Below are 21,378 nucleotides of genomic sequence, written 5' to 3' on the forward strand. Positions count from 1 at the left end.
GTCATTAAGGGGGTAAAACCTTCCGCTCCAGAAGAGGTTACGTAAAATATCCTATAACCCCCGAATGGTTTCAGAGTCCAGGCTCCATTGAGAAGGCGCAGTATGAGGGAATGGAGGCGGACATGTCCGGAGTGTTCTGGCATTCCATGGCACGCTCACACACCCCTCCCCCATGACACAGGCACGGAGAAGCTGAGGCCTGAGGGACGTCGAAGTCGCGCGCGTGCTCATGTGTCGGTATGCGCCCTCGTGAACGCGCCCAGTCTGTGTTTTCCCTGGGCTGACTGCGTGTCACGTGACACGCGAGCTGGCCGCTGGCTGGACGGATTTTTCCCGTCGGTGTGGAAGGAAGGAACGGACAGGAAGGTCGGCGCTGGTTATGGAGTGTGGCGAGCGGAGAGTCTGATCACCAGCGCGGACACGGCGGCTCGCGGGGTCCAGGGGCGGGCGGACTCCCCCGGGGATGGTCTCCGGGGGTCGCTAAGCCGCCCCGGAGGCAGTAAAGGGGAGTGCGGCCTGGGAGGTCAGGCTTTACACGGCAGCCCCGGGCAGTCGGGCGGCGGGGAGTGTTGGTGGAGGATGTCAGGCCGCCGCTGTGCCGGGGCCTCGGGCTCTGCTCACGTGGATACCACAACCGGAGGGGAGCCGGCCCGGGAACTGTTCGAGGCCTGCCGTAACGGGGACGTGGAGAGGGTGAGGAAGCTGGTCAATGCCGACAATGTCAACAGCCGGGACACCGCGGGCAGGAAATCTACCCCGCTTCACTTCGCTGCAGGTAAGGAGCAGGCCTCACCTCAGCAATTGGACCCTCCCCACTCTCTATACTACAGGCCTGGGACCAAGTCTGACTGTCCCCCTCCCGTATATATACACCAAGTCTGACCCGCCCCCCTCTCCTATATACACCAAGCCTGACCGTCCCCCTCTCCCCTATATACACCAAGCCTGACCGTCCCCCTCTCCTATATACACCAAGCCTGACCGTCCCCCTCTCCTATATACACCAAGCCTGACCGTCCCCCCCCTCTCCTATATACACCAAGCCTGACCGTCCCCCTCTCTCCTATATACACCAAGCCTGACCGTCCCCCCCCCCTCTCCCATATACACCAAGCCTGACCGTCCCCCCCCCCTCTCCTATATACACCAAGCCTGACCGTCCCCCTCTCTCCTATATACACCAAGCCTGACCGTCCCCCCCTCTCCCATATACACCAAGTCTGACCGTCCCCCTCTCCTATATACACCAAGCCTGACTGTCCCCCCCCCTCTCCTATATACACCAAGCCTGACTGTCCCCCCCTCTCCTATATACACCAAGCCTGACCGTCCCCCTCTCCTATATACACCAAGCCTGACTGTCCCCCCCCCCCTCTCCTATATACACCAAGCCTGACTGTCCCCCCCCCCCTCTCCTATATACACCAAGCCTGACTGTCCCCCCCTCTCCTATATACACCAAGTCTGACCGTCCCCCTCTCCTATATACACCAAGTCTGACCGTCCCCCCTCTCCTATATACACCAAGTCTGACCGTCCCCCTCACCTATATACACCAAGCCTGACTGTCCCCCCCCCCCTCTCCTATATACACCAAGCCTGACTGTCCCCCCCCCCCCTCTCCTATATACACCAAGCCTGACTGTCCCCCCCCTCTCCTATATACACCAAGCCTGACTGTCCCCCCCCTCTCCTATATACACCAAGCCTGACTGTCCCCCCCCCCCCTCTCCTATATACACCAAGCCTGACTGTCCCCCCCCTCTCCTATATACACCAAGCCTGACCGTCCCCCTCTCCTATATACACCAAGTCTGACCGTCCCCCTCTCCTATATACACCAAGTCTGACCGTCCCCCCCTCTCCTATATACACCAAGTCTGACCGTCCCCCTCTCCTATATACACCAAGCCTGACTGTCCCCCCCCCCTCTCCTATATACGCCAAGCCTGACTGTCCCCCCCCCCCTCTCCTATATACGCCAAGCCTGACTGTCCCCCCCCCCCCTCTCCTATATACGCCAAGCCTGACTGTCCCCCCCCCCCTCTCCTATATACGCCAAGCCTGACTGTCCCCCCCCCCTCTCCTATATACGCCAAGCCTGACTGTCCCCCCCCCCCCCCCCTCCTATATACGCCAAGCCTGACTGTCGTCCCCTCCTATATACGCCAAGCCTGACTGTCGTCCCCTCCTATATACGCCAAGCCTGACTGTCGTCCCCTCCTATATACGCCAAGCCTGACTGTCGTCCCCTCCTATATACGCCAAGCCTGACTGTCGTCCCCTCCTATATACGCCAAGCCTGACTGTCGTCCCCTCCTATATACGCCAAGCCTGACTGTCGTCCCCTCCTATATACGCCAAGCCCTGACTGTCGTCCCCTCCTATATACGCCAAGCCTGACTGTCGTCCCCTCCTATATACGCCAAGCCTGACTGTCGTCCCCTCCTATATACGCCAAGCCTGACTGTCGTCCCCTCCTATATACGCCAAGCCTGACTGTCGTCCCCTCCTATATACGCCAAGCCTGACTGTCGTCCCCTCCTATATACGCCAAGCCTGACTGTCGTCCCCTCCTATATACGCCAAGCCTGACTGTCGTCCCCTCCTATATACGCCAAGCCTGACTGTCGTCCCCTCCTATATACGCCAAGCCTGACTGTCGTCCCCTCCTATATACGCCAAGCCTGACTGTCGTCCCCTCCTATATACGCCAAGCCTGACTGTCGTCCCCTCCTATATACGCCAAGCCTGACTGTCGTCCCCTCCTATATACGCCAAGCCTGACTGTCGTCCCCTCCTATATACGCCAAGCCTGACTGTCGTCCCCTCCTATATACGCCAAGCCTGACTGTCGTCCCCTCCTATATACGCCAAGCCTGACTGTCGTCCCCTCCTATATACGCCAAGCCTGACTGTCGTCCCCTCCTATATACGCCAAGCCTGACTGTCGTCCCCTCCTATATACGCCAAGCCTGACTGTCGTCCCCTCCTATATACGCCAAGCCTGACTGTCGTCCCCTCCTATATACGCCAAGCCTGACTGTCGTCCCCTCCTATATACGCCAAGCCTGACTGTCGTCCCCTCCTATATACGCCAAGCCTGACTGTCGTCCCCCTCCTATATACGCCAAGCCTGACTGTCGTCCCCTCCTATATACGCCAAGCCTGACTGTCGTCCCCCTCCTATATACGCCAAGCCTGACTGTCGTCCCCTCCTATATACGCCAAGCCTGACTGTCGTCCCCTCCTATATACGCCAAGCCTGACTGTCGTCCCCTCCTATATACGCCAAGCCTGACTGTCGTCCCCTCCTATATACGCCAAGCCTGACTGTCGTCCCCTCCTATATACGCCAAGCCTGACTGTCGTCCCCTCCTATATACGCCAAGCCTGACTGTCGTCCCCTCCTATATACGCCAAGCCTGACTGTCGTCCCCTCCTATATACGCCAAGCCTGACTGTCGTCCCCTCCTATATACGCCAAGCCTGACTGTCGTCCCCTCCTATATACGCCAAGCCTGACTGTCGTCCCCTCCTATATACGCCAAGCCTGACTGTCGTCCCCTCCTATATACGCCAAGCCTGACTGTCGTCCCCTCCTATATACGCCAAGCCTGACTGTCGTCCCCTCCTATATACGCCAAGCCTGACTGTCGTCCCCTCCTATATACGCCAAGCCTGACTGTCGTCCCCTCCTATATACGCCAAGCCTGACTGTCGTCCCCTCCTATATACGCCAAGCCTGACTGTCGTCCCCTCCTATATACGCCAAGCCTGACTGTCGTCCCCTCCTATATACGCCAAGCCTGACTGTCGTCCCCTCCTATATACGCCAAGCCTGACTGTCGTCCCCTCCTATATACGCCAAGCCTGACTGTCGTCCCCTCCTATATACGCCAAGCCTGACTGTCGTCCCCTCCTATATACGCCAAGCCTGACTGTCGTCCCCTCCTATATACGCCAAGCCTGACTGTCGTCCCCTCCTATATACGCCAAGCCTGACTGTCGTCCCCTCCTATATACGCCAAGCCTGACTGTCGTCCCCTCCTATATACGCCAAGCCTGACTGTCGTCCCCTCCTATATACGCCAAGCCTGACTGTCGTCCCCTCCTATATACGCCAAGCCTGACTGTCGTCCCCTCCTATATACGCCAAGCCTGACTGTCGTCCCCTCCTATATACGCCAAGCCTGACTGTCGTCCCCTCCTATATACGCCAAGCCTGACTGTCGTCCCCTCCTATATACGCCAAGCCTGACTGTCGTCCCCTCCTATATACGCCAAGCCTGACTGTCGTCCCCTCCTATATACGCCAAGCCTGACTGTCGTCCCCTCCTATATACGCCAAGCCTGACTGTCGTCCCCTCCTATATACGCCAAGCCTGACTGTCGTCCCCTCCTATATACGCCAAGCCTGACTGTCCCCCCCCCCCCTCCTATATACGCCAAGCCTGACTGTCCCCCCCCCCCTCCTATATACGCCAAGCCTGACTGTCCCCCCCCCCCCCTCCTATATACGCCAAGCCTGACTGTCCCCCCCCCCCCCCCCTCCTATATACGCCAAGCCTGACTGTCCCCCCCCCCCTCCTATATACGCCAAGCCTGACTGTCCCCCCCCCCCCCTCCTATATACGCCAAGCCGGACTTCCCCCCCCCCCCCCCCCCTCCTATATACGCCAAGCCTGACTGTCCCCCCCCCCCCCCCCCTCCTATATACGCCAAGCCTGACTGTCCCCCCCCCCCCCTCCTATATACGCCAAGCCTGACTGTCCCCCCCCCCCTCCTATATACACCAAGCCTGACTGTCCCCCCCTCCTATATACACCAAGCCTGACTGTCCCCCCCTCCTATATACACCAAGCCTGACCGCCCCCCCCTCTCCCTCTCCTATATACACCAAGCCTGATTTGAATCAAGATCGTAATTGCTCTTTTATTTTTTATTTATTTTTTTATGATATCATGCAGCTCCAATATACACCATCACCCCTCCCCTATGTAGATTAAGTCTGACCATCACCCCTCCCCTATGTAGATGAAGTCTGATCCTAGCCAAGTCCTACATGCCTGTAACCCTCCCCTTGATTAAAATGAGGCCTGAACCTAACCACATCACCCCTGAGGACAAGCCTGCCCCCTCGCCCATATATGTCAGGGACTCCTAAGAATAGTTCTTGCCCTCCCACCTATATAGATCCGTCACCTACCCATGTCACCCCTTAGGACAAGTCTGACCATTGCCCTCCTGTATAGATCGGGCCAGTACCTAACCAGGTCACCCCTGAGGGCAAGCATGACCTCCATCCCCTATATACTACAGGCCTGGGCTTAGCCATGTCTCTCCTAAGTCTCTTCCCCCCCCCTCACCTTTTATATACATCAGGGTTGGGCCCCCGTGAACCAGCTGACTCTCACACTCTAATTTAGGCACTTACCTTTGTCACCCCCGTGGAAAAGTTTGACCATTGCCCTCCTTGATAGATCAGCTCTGGACCTAACCATGTCACCCGTAAGTGCAAGTGTGGCCACCGCCTCCCTATATAAATCAGTGCTGGGCCTTACCATGTCAACCCCTGAAAAAAAGTCTGACCATCGTCCTTTCCTACATAGATCAGGCCTGGGCCTAACCATGTCGCTTCTACCCGAATGATCATCTTAGGCCCACCCTATATACATACTGCCTGAGAACAAGTTTGACCATTGCCCTCCTGTATAGATCAGGCACCGGGCCTAGTCATGTCCTACCTGCCTGGAAAACTCCCCTTCATTAACCACTTTAAGACCGGAAGGATTTGCTCCCTTAATGACCAGGCCACTTTTTTCAACTTGGCACTGCGTGACTTTAACTGACAATTGCGCGGTCGTGCGATGCTTTACCCAAACTAAATTTACGCCCCTTTTTTCCCACAAATAGAGCTTTCTTTTGGTGGTATTTGATCACCTGTGCAATTCTTATTTGATGTGCTATACACAAAAAAGTGCGACAATTCTGAAAAGATATCAATATTTTTCACATTCTGCTATAAAACATTCCCCAAAAAAACCTTTAAAAATCAAACATTTTAGGCCAATTTGTTTTCTGCTACATATTTTTAGTAAAAAAATTCGCAATAAGCGCATTGATTGGTTTGCGCAAAAGTTATTGTGTCTACTAACTATGGGAAAGATTTGTCATTTTTTGTTTTTTTTTGTTTGTGGGACTGTGATATTGCGGTGGACAGATTGGACCCCTGACTTACATTTTTTGGCACTTTTGGGGGGACCAGTGACATTACTACAGTAACCAGTGCTAAAAATATGCACTGTTACTGTAATAATGACACTGGCAGGGTAGGGGTTAACCCAGGGGCGATCAAAGGGTTAAATGTGAGCCTAGGGGAGTAATTTTAACTGTGGGGGGGGGGGGGGGCGTAGCTTGTGAAATAACCATAGAGACCTGCAATCCTATATAGAAGGATCACAGGGGCTCTATGATCATTCCAAGGAGAAGAACGGTCAGCTGTGTTTACAACCGCCGCCTGCCCACTGTATCTGCTTCCCCGCCGACGAGCGGGAGTCCGCTGCTGGTTCCGCACGCTCGCCTCCTGCTCGCGACTGCTGTACAGTTGCGTACACAATGTTCCAGAGATGTTCTATTGGATTTGGGTCAGACAAGTATTGGGGCCATTCAATAGTATCAATTCCTTCATCTTCCAGGAACTGGCCGCATACTCTCTCCACATGAGGCTGGGCATTGTGGTGCACCAGGAGGAACCCAGGACCCACAGCACCAGCATAGGGTCTGATAATGGGTCCAATGATTTCATCCCAATACCAGGGTTCGTACGGTCATGAAAATCCTGGAAAAGTCATGGGATTTTGACATGACACTTTCCAGGACTGGAATAGTTATGGAAAATGAGTAAAACCCACTAAGTTTTGAAAAAGTCATGGAATTTTGTGCACCTATTTTATTTAGAAAATGTATTGTACTGTATTCTGTGGGAGCGGGGACAGTAAGTGGGACTATTTTCTCTGTTTCGGGTTTAGGCGGATTGATCCGCCGCAGCGCACTGCACAGCTGAAGCCTGATCACTGGTCTCTTCAATATGAATAGACCGTGACAGGCTAGGAACTCTGCGGCGGATTGATCCGCTGAAACCTGAAACTGAGAAGTGCACTTACTGTCCCGCTCCCAGGGGCGTACCAGCAGGCGGGGGAGGCGCGCGCGCTGGGGGATGTGAGCCGGGCCACTGGGATCGCTGCACTGGGTGGGGATGTCAGCCGGGCCACTGGGATCGCCGCACTGGGTGGGGATGTCAGCCGGGCCACTCGGATCGCTGCACTGGGGGGTGTCTGAAGGGCCTCCCACATCGCCGCACTGGGGGGCTGTCTGAAGGGCCGCCCGCATCGCCGCACTGGGGGGCTGTCTGAAGGGCCGCCCGCATCGCCGCACTGGGGGGCTGTCTGAAGGGCCGCCCGCATCGCCGCACTGGGGGGGTGTCTGAAGGGCCGCCCGCATCGCCGCACTGGGAGGATGTCAGGCCGGTGTCCGCCGGGCTGCCCGCATCGCCGCACTGATGGGTGTCAGGCCGGTGTCCGCATCTCAGTGTGAAGAACTTCCTAGAAGGCAGCTGCAGGAAGAAGGTCAGTGCCTGAGGAGTCTCGTTTTGTGTGCTGGATGGGGCAGCTGCATAGAGATGAATTGAACTTTCCATATTTATTCCTCATGCCTCATGTCGCTGAATACTTGTTGCTCCTCCTCTCAGAAGCTGCACTAGGAATATGGAAAGTTCAATTCATCTATATGCAGCTGCCCCATCCCCCTCCTATACAACTTCCTTTGCTGGCCCCCCTTAGTGCTCTTTAGCCTCCCTTCAGTGCTAATAACCCCCCCGGTGCTATTAACGCCCCCACAGTGCTCTTTAGCCCCCTCAGTTCCCCCCCCAGACAGTGCTCTTCAGTTACCTCCCCCTCCCCCTGTGCTCTCCATCCCCCTGGTTTTCCCTGCTTCCACCCCCCTGCACCTTCCAACCCCCCTGCATTGCTTTCCAAACCCCCCCCTTAATTCTCTCCATTTCCCCCCCCTCTGTGCCATTCAGCTCCTCCAGTGCTCTCTGCTTCCCCTGTGCTCTCCGGCCTCCCTAGTGCTCTTCTATCATGTCCGCACTCTCTGACCATCTCTTGTATCATGTCCGCACTCTCTGACCATCTCTTGTATCATGTCCGCACTCTCTGACCATCTCTTGTATCATGTCCGCACTCTCTGACCATCTCTTGTATCATGTCCGCACTCTCTGACCATCTCTTGTATCATGTCCGCACTCTCTGACCATCTCTTGTATCATGTCCGCACTCTCTGACCATCTCTTGTATCATGTCCGCACTCTCTGACCATCTCTTGTATCATGTCCGCACTCTCTGACCATCTCTTGTATCATGTCCGCACTCTCTGACCATCTCTTGTATCATGTCCGCACTCTCTGACCATCTCTTGTATCATGTCCGCACTCTCTGACCATCTCTTGTATCATGTCCGCACTCTCTGACCATCTCTTGTATCATGTCCGCACTCTCTGACCATCTCTTGTATCATGTCCGCACTCTCTGACCATCTCTTGTATCATGTCCGCACTCTCTGACCATCTCTTGTATCATGTCCGCACTCTCTGACCATCTCCTGTATCATGTCCGCACTCTCTGACCATCTCCTGTATCATGTCCGCACTCTCTGACCATCTCCTGTATCATGTCCGCACTCTCTGACCATCTCCTGTATCATGTCCGCACTCTCTGACCATCTCCTGTATCATGTCCGCACTCTCTGACCATCTCCTGTATCATGTCCGCACTCTCTGACCATCTCCTGTATCATGTCCGCACTCTCTGACCATCTCCTGTATCATGTCCGCACTCTCTGACCATCTCCTGTATCATGTCCGCACTCTCTGACCATCTCCTGTATCATGTCCGCACTCTCTGACCATCTCCTGTATCATGTCCGCACTCTCTGACCATCTCCTGTATCATGTCCGCACTCTCTGACCATCTCCTGTATCATGTCCGCACTCTCTGACCATCTCCTGTATCATGTCCGCACTCTCTGACCATCTCCTGTATCATGTCCGCACTCTCTGACCATCTCCTGTATCATGTCCGCACTCTCTGACCATCTCCTGTATCATGTCCGCACTCTCTGACCATCTCCTGTATCATGTCCGCACTCTCTGACCATCTCCTGTATCATGTCCGCACTCTCTGACCATCTCCTGTATCATGTCCGCACTCTCTGACCATCTCCTGTATCATGTCCGCACTCTCTGACCATCTCCTGTATCATGTCCGCACTCTCTGACCATCTCCTGTATCATGTCCGCACTCTCTGACCATCTTCTGTATCATGTCCGCAGCCTTTGACCATCTTCTGTATCATGTCCGCAGCCTTTGACCACCTCCTGTATCATGCCCACAGCCCCACACTTTTTTTCCCAGGACTTGACCCCTGAGTATAGACAAGAGTAAGTGCCAGATTTGTGCATCTGTGCCGTCCATACCAGTCCACCTGCACCTCCATCATGACTGTGGCTTGGGCCTAAAGAGTAAGCGCTGCATTTTGTGCATCTGACTGTGCCATCCATACCAGTCCGGGAGCACCTCCATCATGACTGCCTAAACTGAAGCTTTTTCCCCATGTACACTACAAAGATTGTCATTTATTTTAGTAAAAATATGCTGGGTGTGACATGGATTTTCTTCTTATTTAAGATGTATACATAGAGATTTCATGAAACTTTAGGTCATGAATATTTACGTGAAGTCATGGAAAAGTCATGGAATTTTATTGGTAAAAATGTGTATGAACCCTGCAATATCTAATGGCAGTCAGGGTGCCATTGTCTAGCCTGTAGAGGTCTGTGCGTCCCTCCATTGATATGCATCACCAAACCATTACTGACCCACCACCAAACTGGTCATACTTAATGATGTTACAGGCAGCATAATGTTCTCCATGGCTTCTCCAGACCCTTTCACTTCTGTCACATGTGCTCAGGGTGAAGCTGCTCTCATCTGTGAAAAGCACAGGGCGCCAGTGGCGGACCTGTCAATTCTGGTGTTCAATGGCAAATGCCAATCAAGCTCCATGGTGCCAGGCAGTGAGCACAGGGCCCACTAGAGCAGTGGTCCTCAACCCTGGCCTACAGGGCCCACTAACAGGCCAGATTAGATAACTGAAATACATCCCAGGTGATATAATTTGCTGCTCAGTGATTGCAGTACTCTAGTCTGCATCTCCCCAAGGTAATACCTAAAATCTGGCCTGTTAGTGGGTCCTGTAGGCCAGGGTTGAGGACCACTGCACTAGAGGACTTCAGGCCACCTTCATGAAGTCTGTTTCTGATTGTTTGGTCAGAGACATTCACACCAGTGGACTGCTAGAGGTAATTTTGTAGGGCTCTGGCAGTGCTCATCATGTTCTTGCACAAAGGAGCAGATACTGGTCCTGCTGATGGGTTTAGGACCTTTTTAAAGCCCTTTCCAGCTCTCCTAGAGTAACTGCCTTTCTTCTGGAATCTCCTCCATGCTCTTGAGACTGTGCTGGGAGACACAGAAAACCTTCTGGCAATGTCACTTGTTGATGTGCCATCCTGGAGGAGTTGGACTGCCTGTGCACCCTTTATAGGGTCCAGGTATCGCCTCATGCTACCAATAGTGACACTGACCCTAGCCAAATGCAAAACCAGTGAAAAACAGTCAGAAAAGATGAGTAGGGAAAAAGTCAGTGGCTTCCACCTGTTAAACCATTCCTGTCTTTGGAGTTAGTCTCATTGTTGCCTATCTAATGCACCTGTTAATTTCATTAACACCAAAGCAACTGAAACTGGTTAACAACCCCCTCTGCTACTTAACGGACCAGATCAATATTCCAGGAGTTTAACTGACTTGATGCTATACTTTGATTAAAAGTGTTCCTTTAATTTTCTTGAGCAGTGTAGATCAGGCTTGGGGCCCCAGTGAAGCAGCTGACCCTTACACTCTGATATAGTAAAGGCACTTACCTGTGTCACCTCTGAGGACAAGTCTGATGATCGCCCCCCCCCCCCTTAATAGATCAGCTCTGGACCTAACCATGACACCCCTGAGGGCAAGCATGACCTCCTTCCTATATAAATCAGTGCTGGGCCTAACCATGACACCCCCCCCTCCCCTTATATTAGGGTTGGGCCCCCATGATCCAGCTGACCTTCACACACACACTCATATAGATCAGGCACTTACCTGTGTCCCCCTGAAGACAAGTCTGACCATCATCCTTTATAAAGATCAGGCGGAGCCTAACCATGTCACCCCTGAGAGTAAGCTTGGCCTCTATCTCCCCATATAGATTAGTGCTAGGCCTAACCATGTCACCCCTGAGGACAAACCTAATCATTGCCCTCCTGTATAGATCAGGCCAAGACCTAACCATGTCACCCCTGAGAACAAGCCTAATTACCCCCCCCCCCTTATGTAGATCAGGGTCCCTCTTGCTATTATATAGATCAAACCTAAGGACATGCTTGACCCCCTTCCCCTGTTCCTCTATATAAGTCAAGCCAAATGATCCCTAAGAATAGGCCGGACCCCCCCCCCCCCCTGTATAGATCAGGGCTGGGCCCAACTATGACACATTTCAGGACAAATCTGAACTCGCCCCCCACCCCATATAAAATAGCTCAGGCCTGGAACTGACCTTTCCGCATATTATTTGAGCATAGGAGAAATACTTTTCTATTTTGTTCATTGATGAACGCAGCTCCATATCTTCTTTGACCCTTGGGTTATGCTGCTCTCCATAGGAGTAGGACACTAGGCAGAAAAAAACTAGGCAGTAAAACTACGGCGGCTGGTCAGCAAGGGATGAAACTTAGATTTTGTGTAATTGGTATCGCAGCATTTGTGTAATTTATTTTCATGAAATGTTTTTTTTTTGTTTTGGCCGTGTTAATCACAGAATGATTATACAGATGATTTGGGGACAACCTATAGTCTAGCGATGGGATATATGCATCATTAATCTATTTGCAGTTTTAATAATTGAAAAAGATTCTGTCGATTGAAATATGGGAGCTGTTGTTGCTGCCCTGTTTTTGATGATGCATCCTCCAGGGCTGTCTTCTGAATCATTCATTTGTAGCTTGGGTCCTATTTCAGGTTTGGGAACATCTGATTCTCACATGTTTTGTACATTTTTGTAGTGTTATCAAATTAAAACATTTAAAAAAATTAAAATAATATTTCATGTTCTTCCCACCTGCTATGTGCAGTGGTATTGCCCAAAGCGGTCCCAAACCTCCTTTTCTCGAGTCCCCCCCCCCCCCCCCCACGGCGATCCTGGTTCCTGCTCTTCTTCGTGTGTCTCTGTAGCAAGCCGCTTGCTATGGAGGCAAACAGTGCTCCCGAGCTGTGTGTCTATAGCAGGATTTAGCACGCCCCCTCTTCCTCCTCTCTTTCATTGCTGTGTGAAGAGGAAGAAAGGGGAGAATAGATGCACAGCACCAGATCTTTTCTCCCCTCTCTTCTCTTTCATACAGGGAAAGGGGGCAGAAAAATAGAAAATGCTTTTTACCTTAATGCATTAAGGTAAAGAAACATTTTTTAGCTTTAGTATCATATTGAGAAGTGAAGGATGGAGAGGAGTGACAGGCCTGACACAAATCTACTTTTAAAATCAGATCAGCAGGAGTATCTCCTATATTTTAGTGGCCCGTAGTGGATAAATGGGTATTGTAAAACTAAACATGGCTCGCTGAAGCTTGCCATACACCAATAATCAAAGTTTCAAATATGTGTACACAAATTATCAATAGATTCAGTACCTTGCTTAAAATCAAACAAACATTCTGAAAAATATAAATTTTTAAACCCATTTCTACCTACGTACGGCCAGCTTTAAAACCCAACTCCAGGGGAAAAAAAAGTAGCCTCCCTCCATCTAATTGCTGGCTTAGTGTATGTTACCCCAACATTTAATTATGCCATGCACTTGTGTTTTAAAAGTATCCTGTTCTCTCTGTATTGCTTCCTGAATTTCCTGGTGATCCTGCCAGCTTTTCTATTTCAAACTGACCATGCTAGGCATGAGAGCATATCCATCTCAACTTGGTCAGTTGGATGGCTGTGCCGGGGGAAAAAACAAAAACCTGCCCGTTCTCCAGGGGTCAGACTTGTGCCGACCCCCCCCCCCCCCCCCCCGTCTCCCTGCACAGCCATTTACTGGGAAGGTTAGTGTACTGCTGTTTCTCTCTCGACAAAGCCTGGTCTACACACTAGAAGTCGTTTTTTTTTTTTTTTTTTACCTAGAGTGCTGATTGGAAAAAACTGATTACCGTACTGACGCAAGCCGTCAGGACCAGGGGTCTTCCCGGGGGGGAGGGAGCGAATAGCCTGCTCAACCTCCTCCAGCGAGAACTCTGCCAGGAGAGCGGCGTCCTCCGGAGCCAGAGTAGGCAGGGCCAACTCCACAAGAGACCCCAAGTCCCTGCCCCCCGGCGGCGGAGGGTCTGCCCCATATACACGTTCATAGAATGTTCATGCGGAATTCCAAGAGAATATCGGCAGGATCCCGAAGGACACTGCCATCAGCAGATTGTATGACCGGGACCACCGTCTGGAACCTAGAGTCCGCAGACAGATTGGCCAAAAGTCTGCCATTTTTGTCCCCGGACTCAAATATTCTGGCCCGTAGCGAACTCACCTCCGCCTCAGCAGCCGATGATACATGCAAGTGTAGGGCTCTCCGGGCCTGCGCCATGGAGGAGTACGCCTCAGAGGAGGGATCCGAGGCAAACTCTGCCTCGGACTCCGTCACCACCGCCTCCAATTCCGTCCTCACCGAGGCGCACTCCACCCGTGCAGACTTAATGGCAGAAATATAGTCGCCACGGACCGTGGCCTTGAATGCATCCCAACATACCAAGGCGGAGGCAGTGAGGTCGTTGACCTCCCAGTATTGGGCAATTTTACCAGACATCCCCTCCATCACCCGCTGGTTCTGGAGCCACCCACAGCCCAACCTTCAGCCGCCCCGCTCCCCCGGGTCCCCCAACCGCAGTTGAATCTCAAGCGGCGAGTGATCCGAGAGACCGGAGGGCAGATAGCCAGCCGATTGCACAAACGGCAGGACTGAGGGAGAGCAGAACGCTAAATCAATACGGGAGCCAGAGCGATGCGACGAGGACACGTGGGAATAGAACCGGTCTTGCGGGTGTTTCCACCTCCATAGTTCCGTGAGCTGTAAGGTCGAGGCCCAAGTGAGCAGCTCCGAGCAGGATTGACGGTTCAGATTCGAGGTGTCCAAGTCACTATCCAGGATGTTGTTAAAATCCCCAGCCACAAAGATGCGCTGGGTCGAGAATTCGGCCAAACGATCATAGATGTGGTACAAAACAGCACTAGAAAAAGGCGGGGGGACATACGCATTGACAAATACAAACAATTTACCCGCAATCTCAAGAGCCAGAATAACATATTGACCCTTGGGGTCCGTGATGACCCTCTCAACACGACAGGGCAAGGCCCTATGCACCAAAATCGAGACCCCCCCCCCTTGCATAATTGGAGTAGGTGGCGTGGAAGGCCTGACACACCCAGCGCCTGCGGAGGGCCAGTATAGCACTCCCCATCAGATGGGTCTCCTGGAGGAAGACCACCTGCGGTTTAGAGGACTGGAGATATTTAAATAAAAGAGCACGTTTAAATTTACTGTTGAGGCCACGCACATTCCAAGACAGTACTTTAATGCGGTCAGCCATGGCACAGAGAGGAGCAATCGGGCAGGGGGAATAGGCGCATCAGGAGGGGAGCCAGGGGCCAGGTGAAAAACCAACCACGCCACCCCTTAGTATCAGGAGTAGGGAAGCAGACAGCCCGGACTGCGACCCACAGTGAAACAGCATCACACAGTGAATTAGCACATTGCATAAAAAACGTCATAACATAGGACAGGTATGCAGCCAAAAACAAAAAAATAGAAAAAAACAAAAAAGAACAAGAACACACATAAACCCCTGTCGACCAGAGAGCAACCGTGCAGCAGGCCGACTTCATCCCAAAAAACAAGAAAAAACCGCACACTATTGACTAGGAAAAAGGCCTAGACAATAGTCATCCGGCACTAGGCCAGGAAAAAGGTGTCCGGGGGGCTAACCAGAGGCAAGGTCAGCCGACGGCCTCAGCGGTCCCGAGAACCAGTCACAGCAGTCCTGTGGCAAAAAAACAGAAAGGGGCTATCGCCAGCTCCAGGGACACATGGACATGAAGGAAAAACAGCAAAATAAGGAAAAAGAAAAAATAAAACAACCCAGGAGTATAGGAGTGGAGGAGAGTCAGAAACCATCTGAGAATGGGGGGTCTCCGCTGTTCACAGTCCAACCGAACAACTCAAAGGGGGGACAAATTGAAGAACAGGGAGTCTAGCAAGCACGAGGCCAACAGTGCCAAGGTGGAAGGCCTCATCGCAGGCTGAGCAACCAGGCATCCGCATCGTCAGGGGAATCAAAAAACTTGACAGATCCGGCATGTTGCACACGGAGTCGGCTGGGATAGAGCATGGAATATTTAATTTCCTTCTCACAGAGCCTCCGCCGCACATCATTGAAGGTCTTCCTCTTTTTCTGCAGCTCCGCAGAGAAGTCAGGGTAGAGATGGACCAAGGTGTTTTCATACGGCAATGTGTCATTCTTGCAGGCTTCACTTAGTATGCGGTCTCTGTCACGGTAGCTTAGGAACCGGACCAAGAAGGGGCGGGGGGGGCCCCCGGGATTATGCGGCCCGTGGGGACTCTATGGGCCCGCTCAACAACATAGGTGGGCACCAGGTCGGTGAGCTTAAGGAGGGTCTTGAAAAACAGTTCAGCAAATTCAGCAGGCCTATCCCCCTCAGCCCCCTCGGGCGCTCCTGTGTACTTTGACAAAGATAGTGGGTCTTGGCCCTCACCCCTGCGTCACAGGATTTGGTTTACCTTAGCAGGAGCCAATGACTCCTGCTGCTACCAATCTGTCCAATGAGGGGAGAGACAGCGAATGCATCTGCTGTGCTCATGCACATCCCTGAATCAGATGGGATTAGGTATTTTTTTAATTTTTGACCGGCTGCAGAAAAAAACGCCAAAAACAGCAGCTGTAAAAACGTCCAGTGTGCATGATGCCCTACAGTGGATGTAAACCCTCACCTTGTCAAACAACCCATTCAGTTTAAATAGAAATGAAAAGCAAAATGTGTGTTTTTAGAATATAGCATCAAGTCAATAAAACTCCAAGGATATTGATCTGGTCAGTTAATTAGCAGAGGTTCTTCAGTTTTAGCTGCTTTGGTGTTAATAAAATGAACAGGTGCACTAGTTGGGCAACAATGATACGACCCCCAAAACAGGAATGGTTTTACAGGTGGAGGTCACTGGCATTTTTTTTTTTCCTTGCTCATCTTTTTTGACTGTGTTTCACTAGTTGTATTTCGCTAGGGTCAGTGTCACTAATAGTAGCATGAGGTAATACCTGGACCCTATAGAGGTTGCACAGGCAGTCCAACTCCTCCAGTATGGCACATCAATACAAGCCTTTGCCAGTAGGTTTGCTGTGTCTCCCAGCACAGTCTCAAGAGCATAGAGGAGATTCCAGGAGACAGGCAGTTACTCTAGGAGAGCTGGACAGAGCAGTTGAAGGTCCTTAACCTATCAGAAGTACCGGTATCGGCTCCTTTGTGCAAGAAGGAACAGGATGAGCACCGCCAGAGCCCTACAAAATGACCTCGAGCAGGCCATTGGTGTAAATGCATCTGACCAAATAATAAGAAACCGATTTCATGAGGGTGGCCTGAGGGCCTGATGTCCTCTAGTGGGCCCTGTGCTCACTGCCCGACACCGTAGAGCTCAATTGGCATTTGCCATTGAATACCAGAATTGACAGGTCTGCCACTGGCGCCAAGTGCTATTCCCTAATGAGAGTATGTTCACCCTGAGCACATGTGACAGGCTTGAAAGGGTCTAGAGAAGCAGTGGAGAACATTATGCTGCCTATACCATCGTTCAGCATGACCGGTTTGGTGGTGGGTCAGTGATGGTCTGGAAAGGCATATCCATGGAGGGAGGCACAGACCTCTACAGGCTAGACAATGACCCCTTGACTGCCATTAGGTATCGGGATGAAATCCTTCGACCCATTGTCAGACCCTACGCTGGTGCAGTGGGTCCTGGGTTCCATCTGGTGCACGACAGTGCCCGGCCGTATGTGGCGAGAGTATGCAGCTAGTTACTGAAGGATGAAAGAATTGATACCATTGCTACTACTGATACCACTGAAGGGCCCCCACTCTCGCCTGACCTAAATGCATTAGAGTACCTCTGGGACATTCTGTTTGTCCATCCGACGCTGCTAGGTTGCACCGCAGTCTGTTCAAGAACTCAGTGATGCCCTAGTCCAGATCTGGGAGGAAACACCCCAGGACACCATCTGTCCTCTCATTAGGAGCATACCCCGACATTGTCAGGCATGCATACAAGCAAGTGGGGGGGGGGGCATACAAACTGAGTACCATTTTGAGTTGCTGCAATGAACTTTCAAGTGAATGTAAAGTCTCACGTATAAAATGTTTTTTATCCCAAAAAAAAAAGTGTCATATGTCCTCAGTGCAGTTGGTTTTGCACAGGGAAGCCTGAATACTTCTTGGGTGCTCCTAGCCCCTCTCATGTCGAGTCCCCACATAGCAAGCAGCTTGCTATGGGGGCAGCTGAGCTGCAGCTCCCCGTGTCCATTCAGACATGGAGCTGCCTTTCGGCCCGCTCCCTCTCTTCTGATTGGCTAGCTGACTTTTACAGCCTTGGGAGCCAATGGTGCTGTGGCTGTGTCTCAGCCAATCAGGAGGGAGAGTCCCGGACAGCCGTTGGACTCGTGGACATCGCTTGACAGAGTTGTGCAGCAAACTTTAAATGAGCTTCAGCATGCTTTTTCTTTAGCAGTGGGTCTTGGGTAGTGATCATGCATACAGGCCATGGTGGTTAAGTGCATTACTTATGTTTTATTTGAAACAATTGTACCTGCTAATTCCAGATTTCTTGCAAGGAGCACCTGGTTATGTCTAGTTTATGGTGAAAATATGTTCTTTCCACTTCTTGATTATGACCCCAACAGTACTCACCGGAGCATTCAGAAGTTTGGAAACCCCCCGGTAACCAATGCCATCAGTATGTTTTGCAACAATAAGGTTGTGAAGGTCTTGAGAGCTTTGCTTTTAACCATCATTAAAAGTTTCTTGTGTGACACCTTGGTAATGAGACATCTTTTTATAGGCCATCAGTTGAGACCGAACCAGCTGATATTAATTTGCACTGACAAGAGGCAGGATTGCTTTCTAATTGATAGATTTCAGCTGGTGTCTTGGCTTCCCATGTCTTTTTGCGCCTCCCTTTTCTTCGTGTTAAATACTTTTTCCCTGTGTCATTCTATTTTATTGCACCTAACTTAAAGAAGAACTCAATTTTTCCTCCCCAAAACAGATGCAATGTGCATGTAAATGAATCAGTCCCACTGTCCGTTTCTCTGTATTTTACCTCATTTAGCTGTAAAAGGCAGTTTTCTGTGTCTGTCTGTGATGTCACTTTCTGTCTGAATTTCAATGTTCTCTGACTTCCTGTAATACTAAATCTCACATGATCCTTTGAGTCTCTGTAGTTTCAGGGCAGGCTATAGGAGTCCCTTTTAGCAGCTGTGGGAGTTGATGTTGGCAGGTCTAAGGATTACTGTGGGTGGTGATTAGGGTTAGATGGGAATTGTTATCCCCACTCACACTCCATTCCTTCCTGCTTGACTGGGGAAGAAGCAGGAAGTGGAACTTTACTCAGAAATTTAAAGTGATTCTAAAGGCAATTTTCTTTTACTGTATTTAGATTTCTTCTATTTTCATCTGGTGATCTAGCCAATAAGCCCTTTTTTTTGTCTTAACAGATCTTTCGCGCTCTCATCAGCTTTTCTGTATTCATGTAAAACCTTTATCCCAAAAGAAAAAACTGTTGCTGTAACTGCAGTCTGAGTTCAAGTTTTGCTATCTGCTAGTCATCTAGCTCTACCCTCTCTCCAGATTAACAGTGCTGCTGTGCCACTGTTCTTCATCCGGAGTGGGGGCAAGCTAATACTGGAGGTGTGTTACTGGTCAGATTACCAGGTGAAAACGGGGTGGGGGGGGGGGGGTTAAACAAAAACTAATGCAGCCACCACATCGAAGGATTGGTAAACTGCAATATTTCATTTTTGGTTTTTAATTTATTGCCGCTTTAAAGTGTATCTCAGATTTCCTGCAAGCTCTCGGGAAGCATACAAGCCCCTGTGCACTGCCAAAATCTTCTGTTCAAATCTTAAAGCAGTATTCTTTTCTTTTTAAGGATTTGGTCGGAAGGATGTTGTGGAATATTTACTGCAGAGTGGTGCCAATGTCCATGCCCGTGATGATGGTGGCCTTATCCCTCTCCACAATGCCTGCTCTTTTGGTCATGCTGAAGTTGTCAGTCTCCTGCTGAGACATGGCGCTGACCCTAATGCCCGTGACAATTGGAATTATACTCCTCTCCATGAAGCCGCTATAAAGGGCAAAATAGATGTCTGCATAGGTAGGCATATCTTCTTGTGTAATGGTGCAAATTTGAACTCCTGTGTACTGTCTCTCCTGTTTCTTCTAGTGTATACATCTAAATTTGAAATATAATTGATACATTTATTGTGAAATTCTCATGTATATGCAAAAGACCTTGGCAAATGTAAGGCGTTTTTCTCCTGTTTGGAGCTGTAAACCACTCTTCCTACACATTTCTCTTTAGCAGGACAGTTTTTTAATTTATGGGATTAGTGTGAAGAACTGGGCTTTACAGCTTGGGTATTACAAGTTTAAAAAAATTTTGCTTGCCAGGATCCAGAAAACAGTAACTACAATGAGACAGTCAGGGGCAGTGCAAGAATACACCAGTACATTTTCCCTATGGGGTTAAAAACGCGTGAAACCTTGCAAGAGAAGTGGTTTCACTAGATTTTAAAGTTGGTAGACTATCACCAGGACTGAAAATCAAACCTAGCATTGCATGCATATGCAGTTTTCTAGCAATTGTGAAACCCAGGGAGCTGTGGTATGCAGTTAACTGTTTCCAGTCTGGCCATTGCTTATAAAGAGAAGAGGTTGCTACATGTGTACACTCCCAGCCGCTGCGTCCAACTAAAGGGGGGGAGCAGTAAAACTATGGCCTAAGTGAGGTTTTATCACCTCCCAACCTCATGTTTGAACAAGCCCTAATAGTGGAGCCAGTCAGTGTCCCCAATCATCTCAATTGTTGATCTTTGTGGCTTGCTTTACCCCTTTAACCCTGCATAAGCGCTGTGATTTAGTTGAATGTGTTAAGTCGGCAGGCACTAAGCCCCCTGAAAGCAACTGGGTGTATAATTCCTGGCATGGCTTTGAAGCAAAGCATTGTGGCCATGGCATGTGTACACCTCTGACTGCTGCCTCTGCAGCTAATGGGAATAGCAGTTAGGGGTGGTAGAACCACAGCTTAAACACAAGTTTCTACCCCCCCCCCCTTGCAGACTCACGTGTTAATGAGCCATAATAGTGTTCAGAATGTTATAGGCAGTCAGTCCGAAAATTAGATGCATCATTTATGCCCTTTAGAAACCCCTAAAGGTGCTTGCTTGGATTTTGGACCCCCTCTGTGGCATTCTGTACGTAAAGTCTCATACATTTTTCTATCCCCAAATTTGGGAGGAGTTGCACAATGTTTGAGGTGTGGTTTTCTAAGTCTTTTAAAAATACTTGCTATGCTTTTCAGAAAATACCTGGAAGGCTTTAATTCCAAAATTGAGGTAATTTTGTGGGTGTTTCTCCTTGCACTTCTGGGACAAAAATGCATTAGGCAGTCAGGAACTTGGATGTGTAGTTTATACTCCCTGAAAGCACAAAGGTGCTCCTTGGATTATAAGCACCTCCGTGCATCCTCATACTCCTCATACTGGAGAAATGGTAGAATGGGTTTTGGGATGTTATTAGAAGTATGCCTGTGCTTTGTGTAAGAAATAATTTGTTAAAATGACAAATTTGTGAAAAACCAATTTTTATTTAAATATTTTTCCAAAAAATGTGACAAGTTACAATTTCTGTGACACAATACCTTGGACTGTTTTATTTTCAAAAATGAATAATTTTGAGGGTATCTGTACTGTCCTTGCATTGTAGGGCTTCAAAAAAAATGAGGCTAGCAGGTGTTTGTTTTTTTTCTCCTTTCATTATTCTTCAGGCATTTTAAGCATAAACTACACATCTTGGACAGTAGACACTTGTGGTGTGGTGGTGATTAGGAACAATATGACTGGGGTGGTGATCAGGG

At 50.3% G+C, this 21,378-nt stretch overlaps 1 protein-coding gene across 1 annotated transcript in view; it reads left to right on the top strand.

Moving 5' to 3' along the window:
• Positions 1-434: 434 nt before the first annotated feature.
• Positions 435-21,378, top strand: part of TNKS2 (tankyrase 2) — a gene marked incomplete at its 3' end in the record, with an annotated part of 115,074 nt that continues 94,130 nt past the window's right edge. The window contains exons 1-2 of the mRNA XM_082268894.1: positions 435-775; positions 19,393-19,617. Coding sequence (XP_082125020.1) covers positions 580-775; positions 19,393-19,617 — 421 coding nt within the window. The 5' untranslated portion in view covers positions 435-579. The remainder of the gene's footprint in view (positions 776-19,392; positions 19,618-21,378) is intronic.

Source organism: Pelophylax lessonae, assembly GCF_965119305.1.
Source record: "Pelophylax lessonae genome assembly, chromosome: 9".
In the NCBI taxonomy this organism is placed as follows: Eukaryota; Metazoa; Chordata; class Amphibia; order Anura; family Ranidae; genus Pelophylax; species Pelophylax lessonae.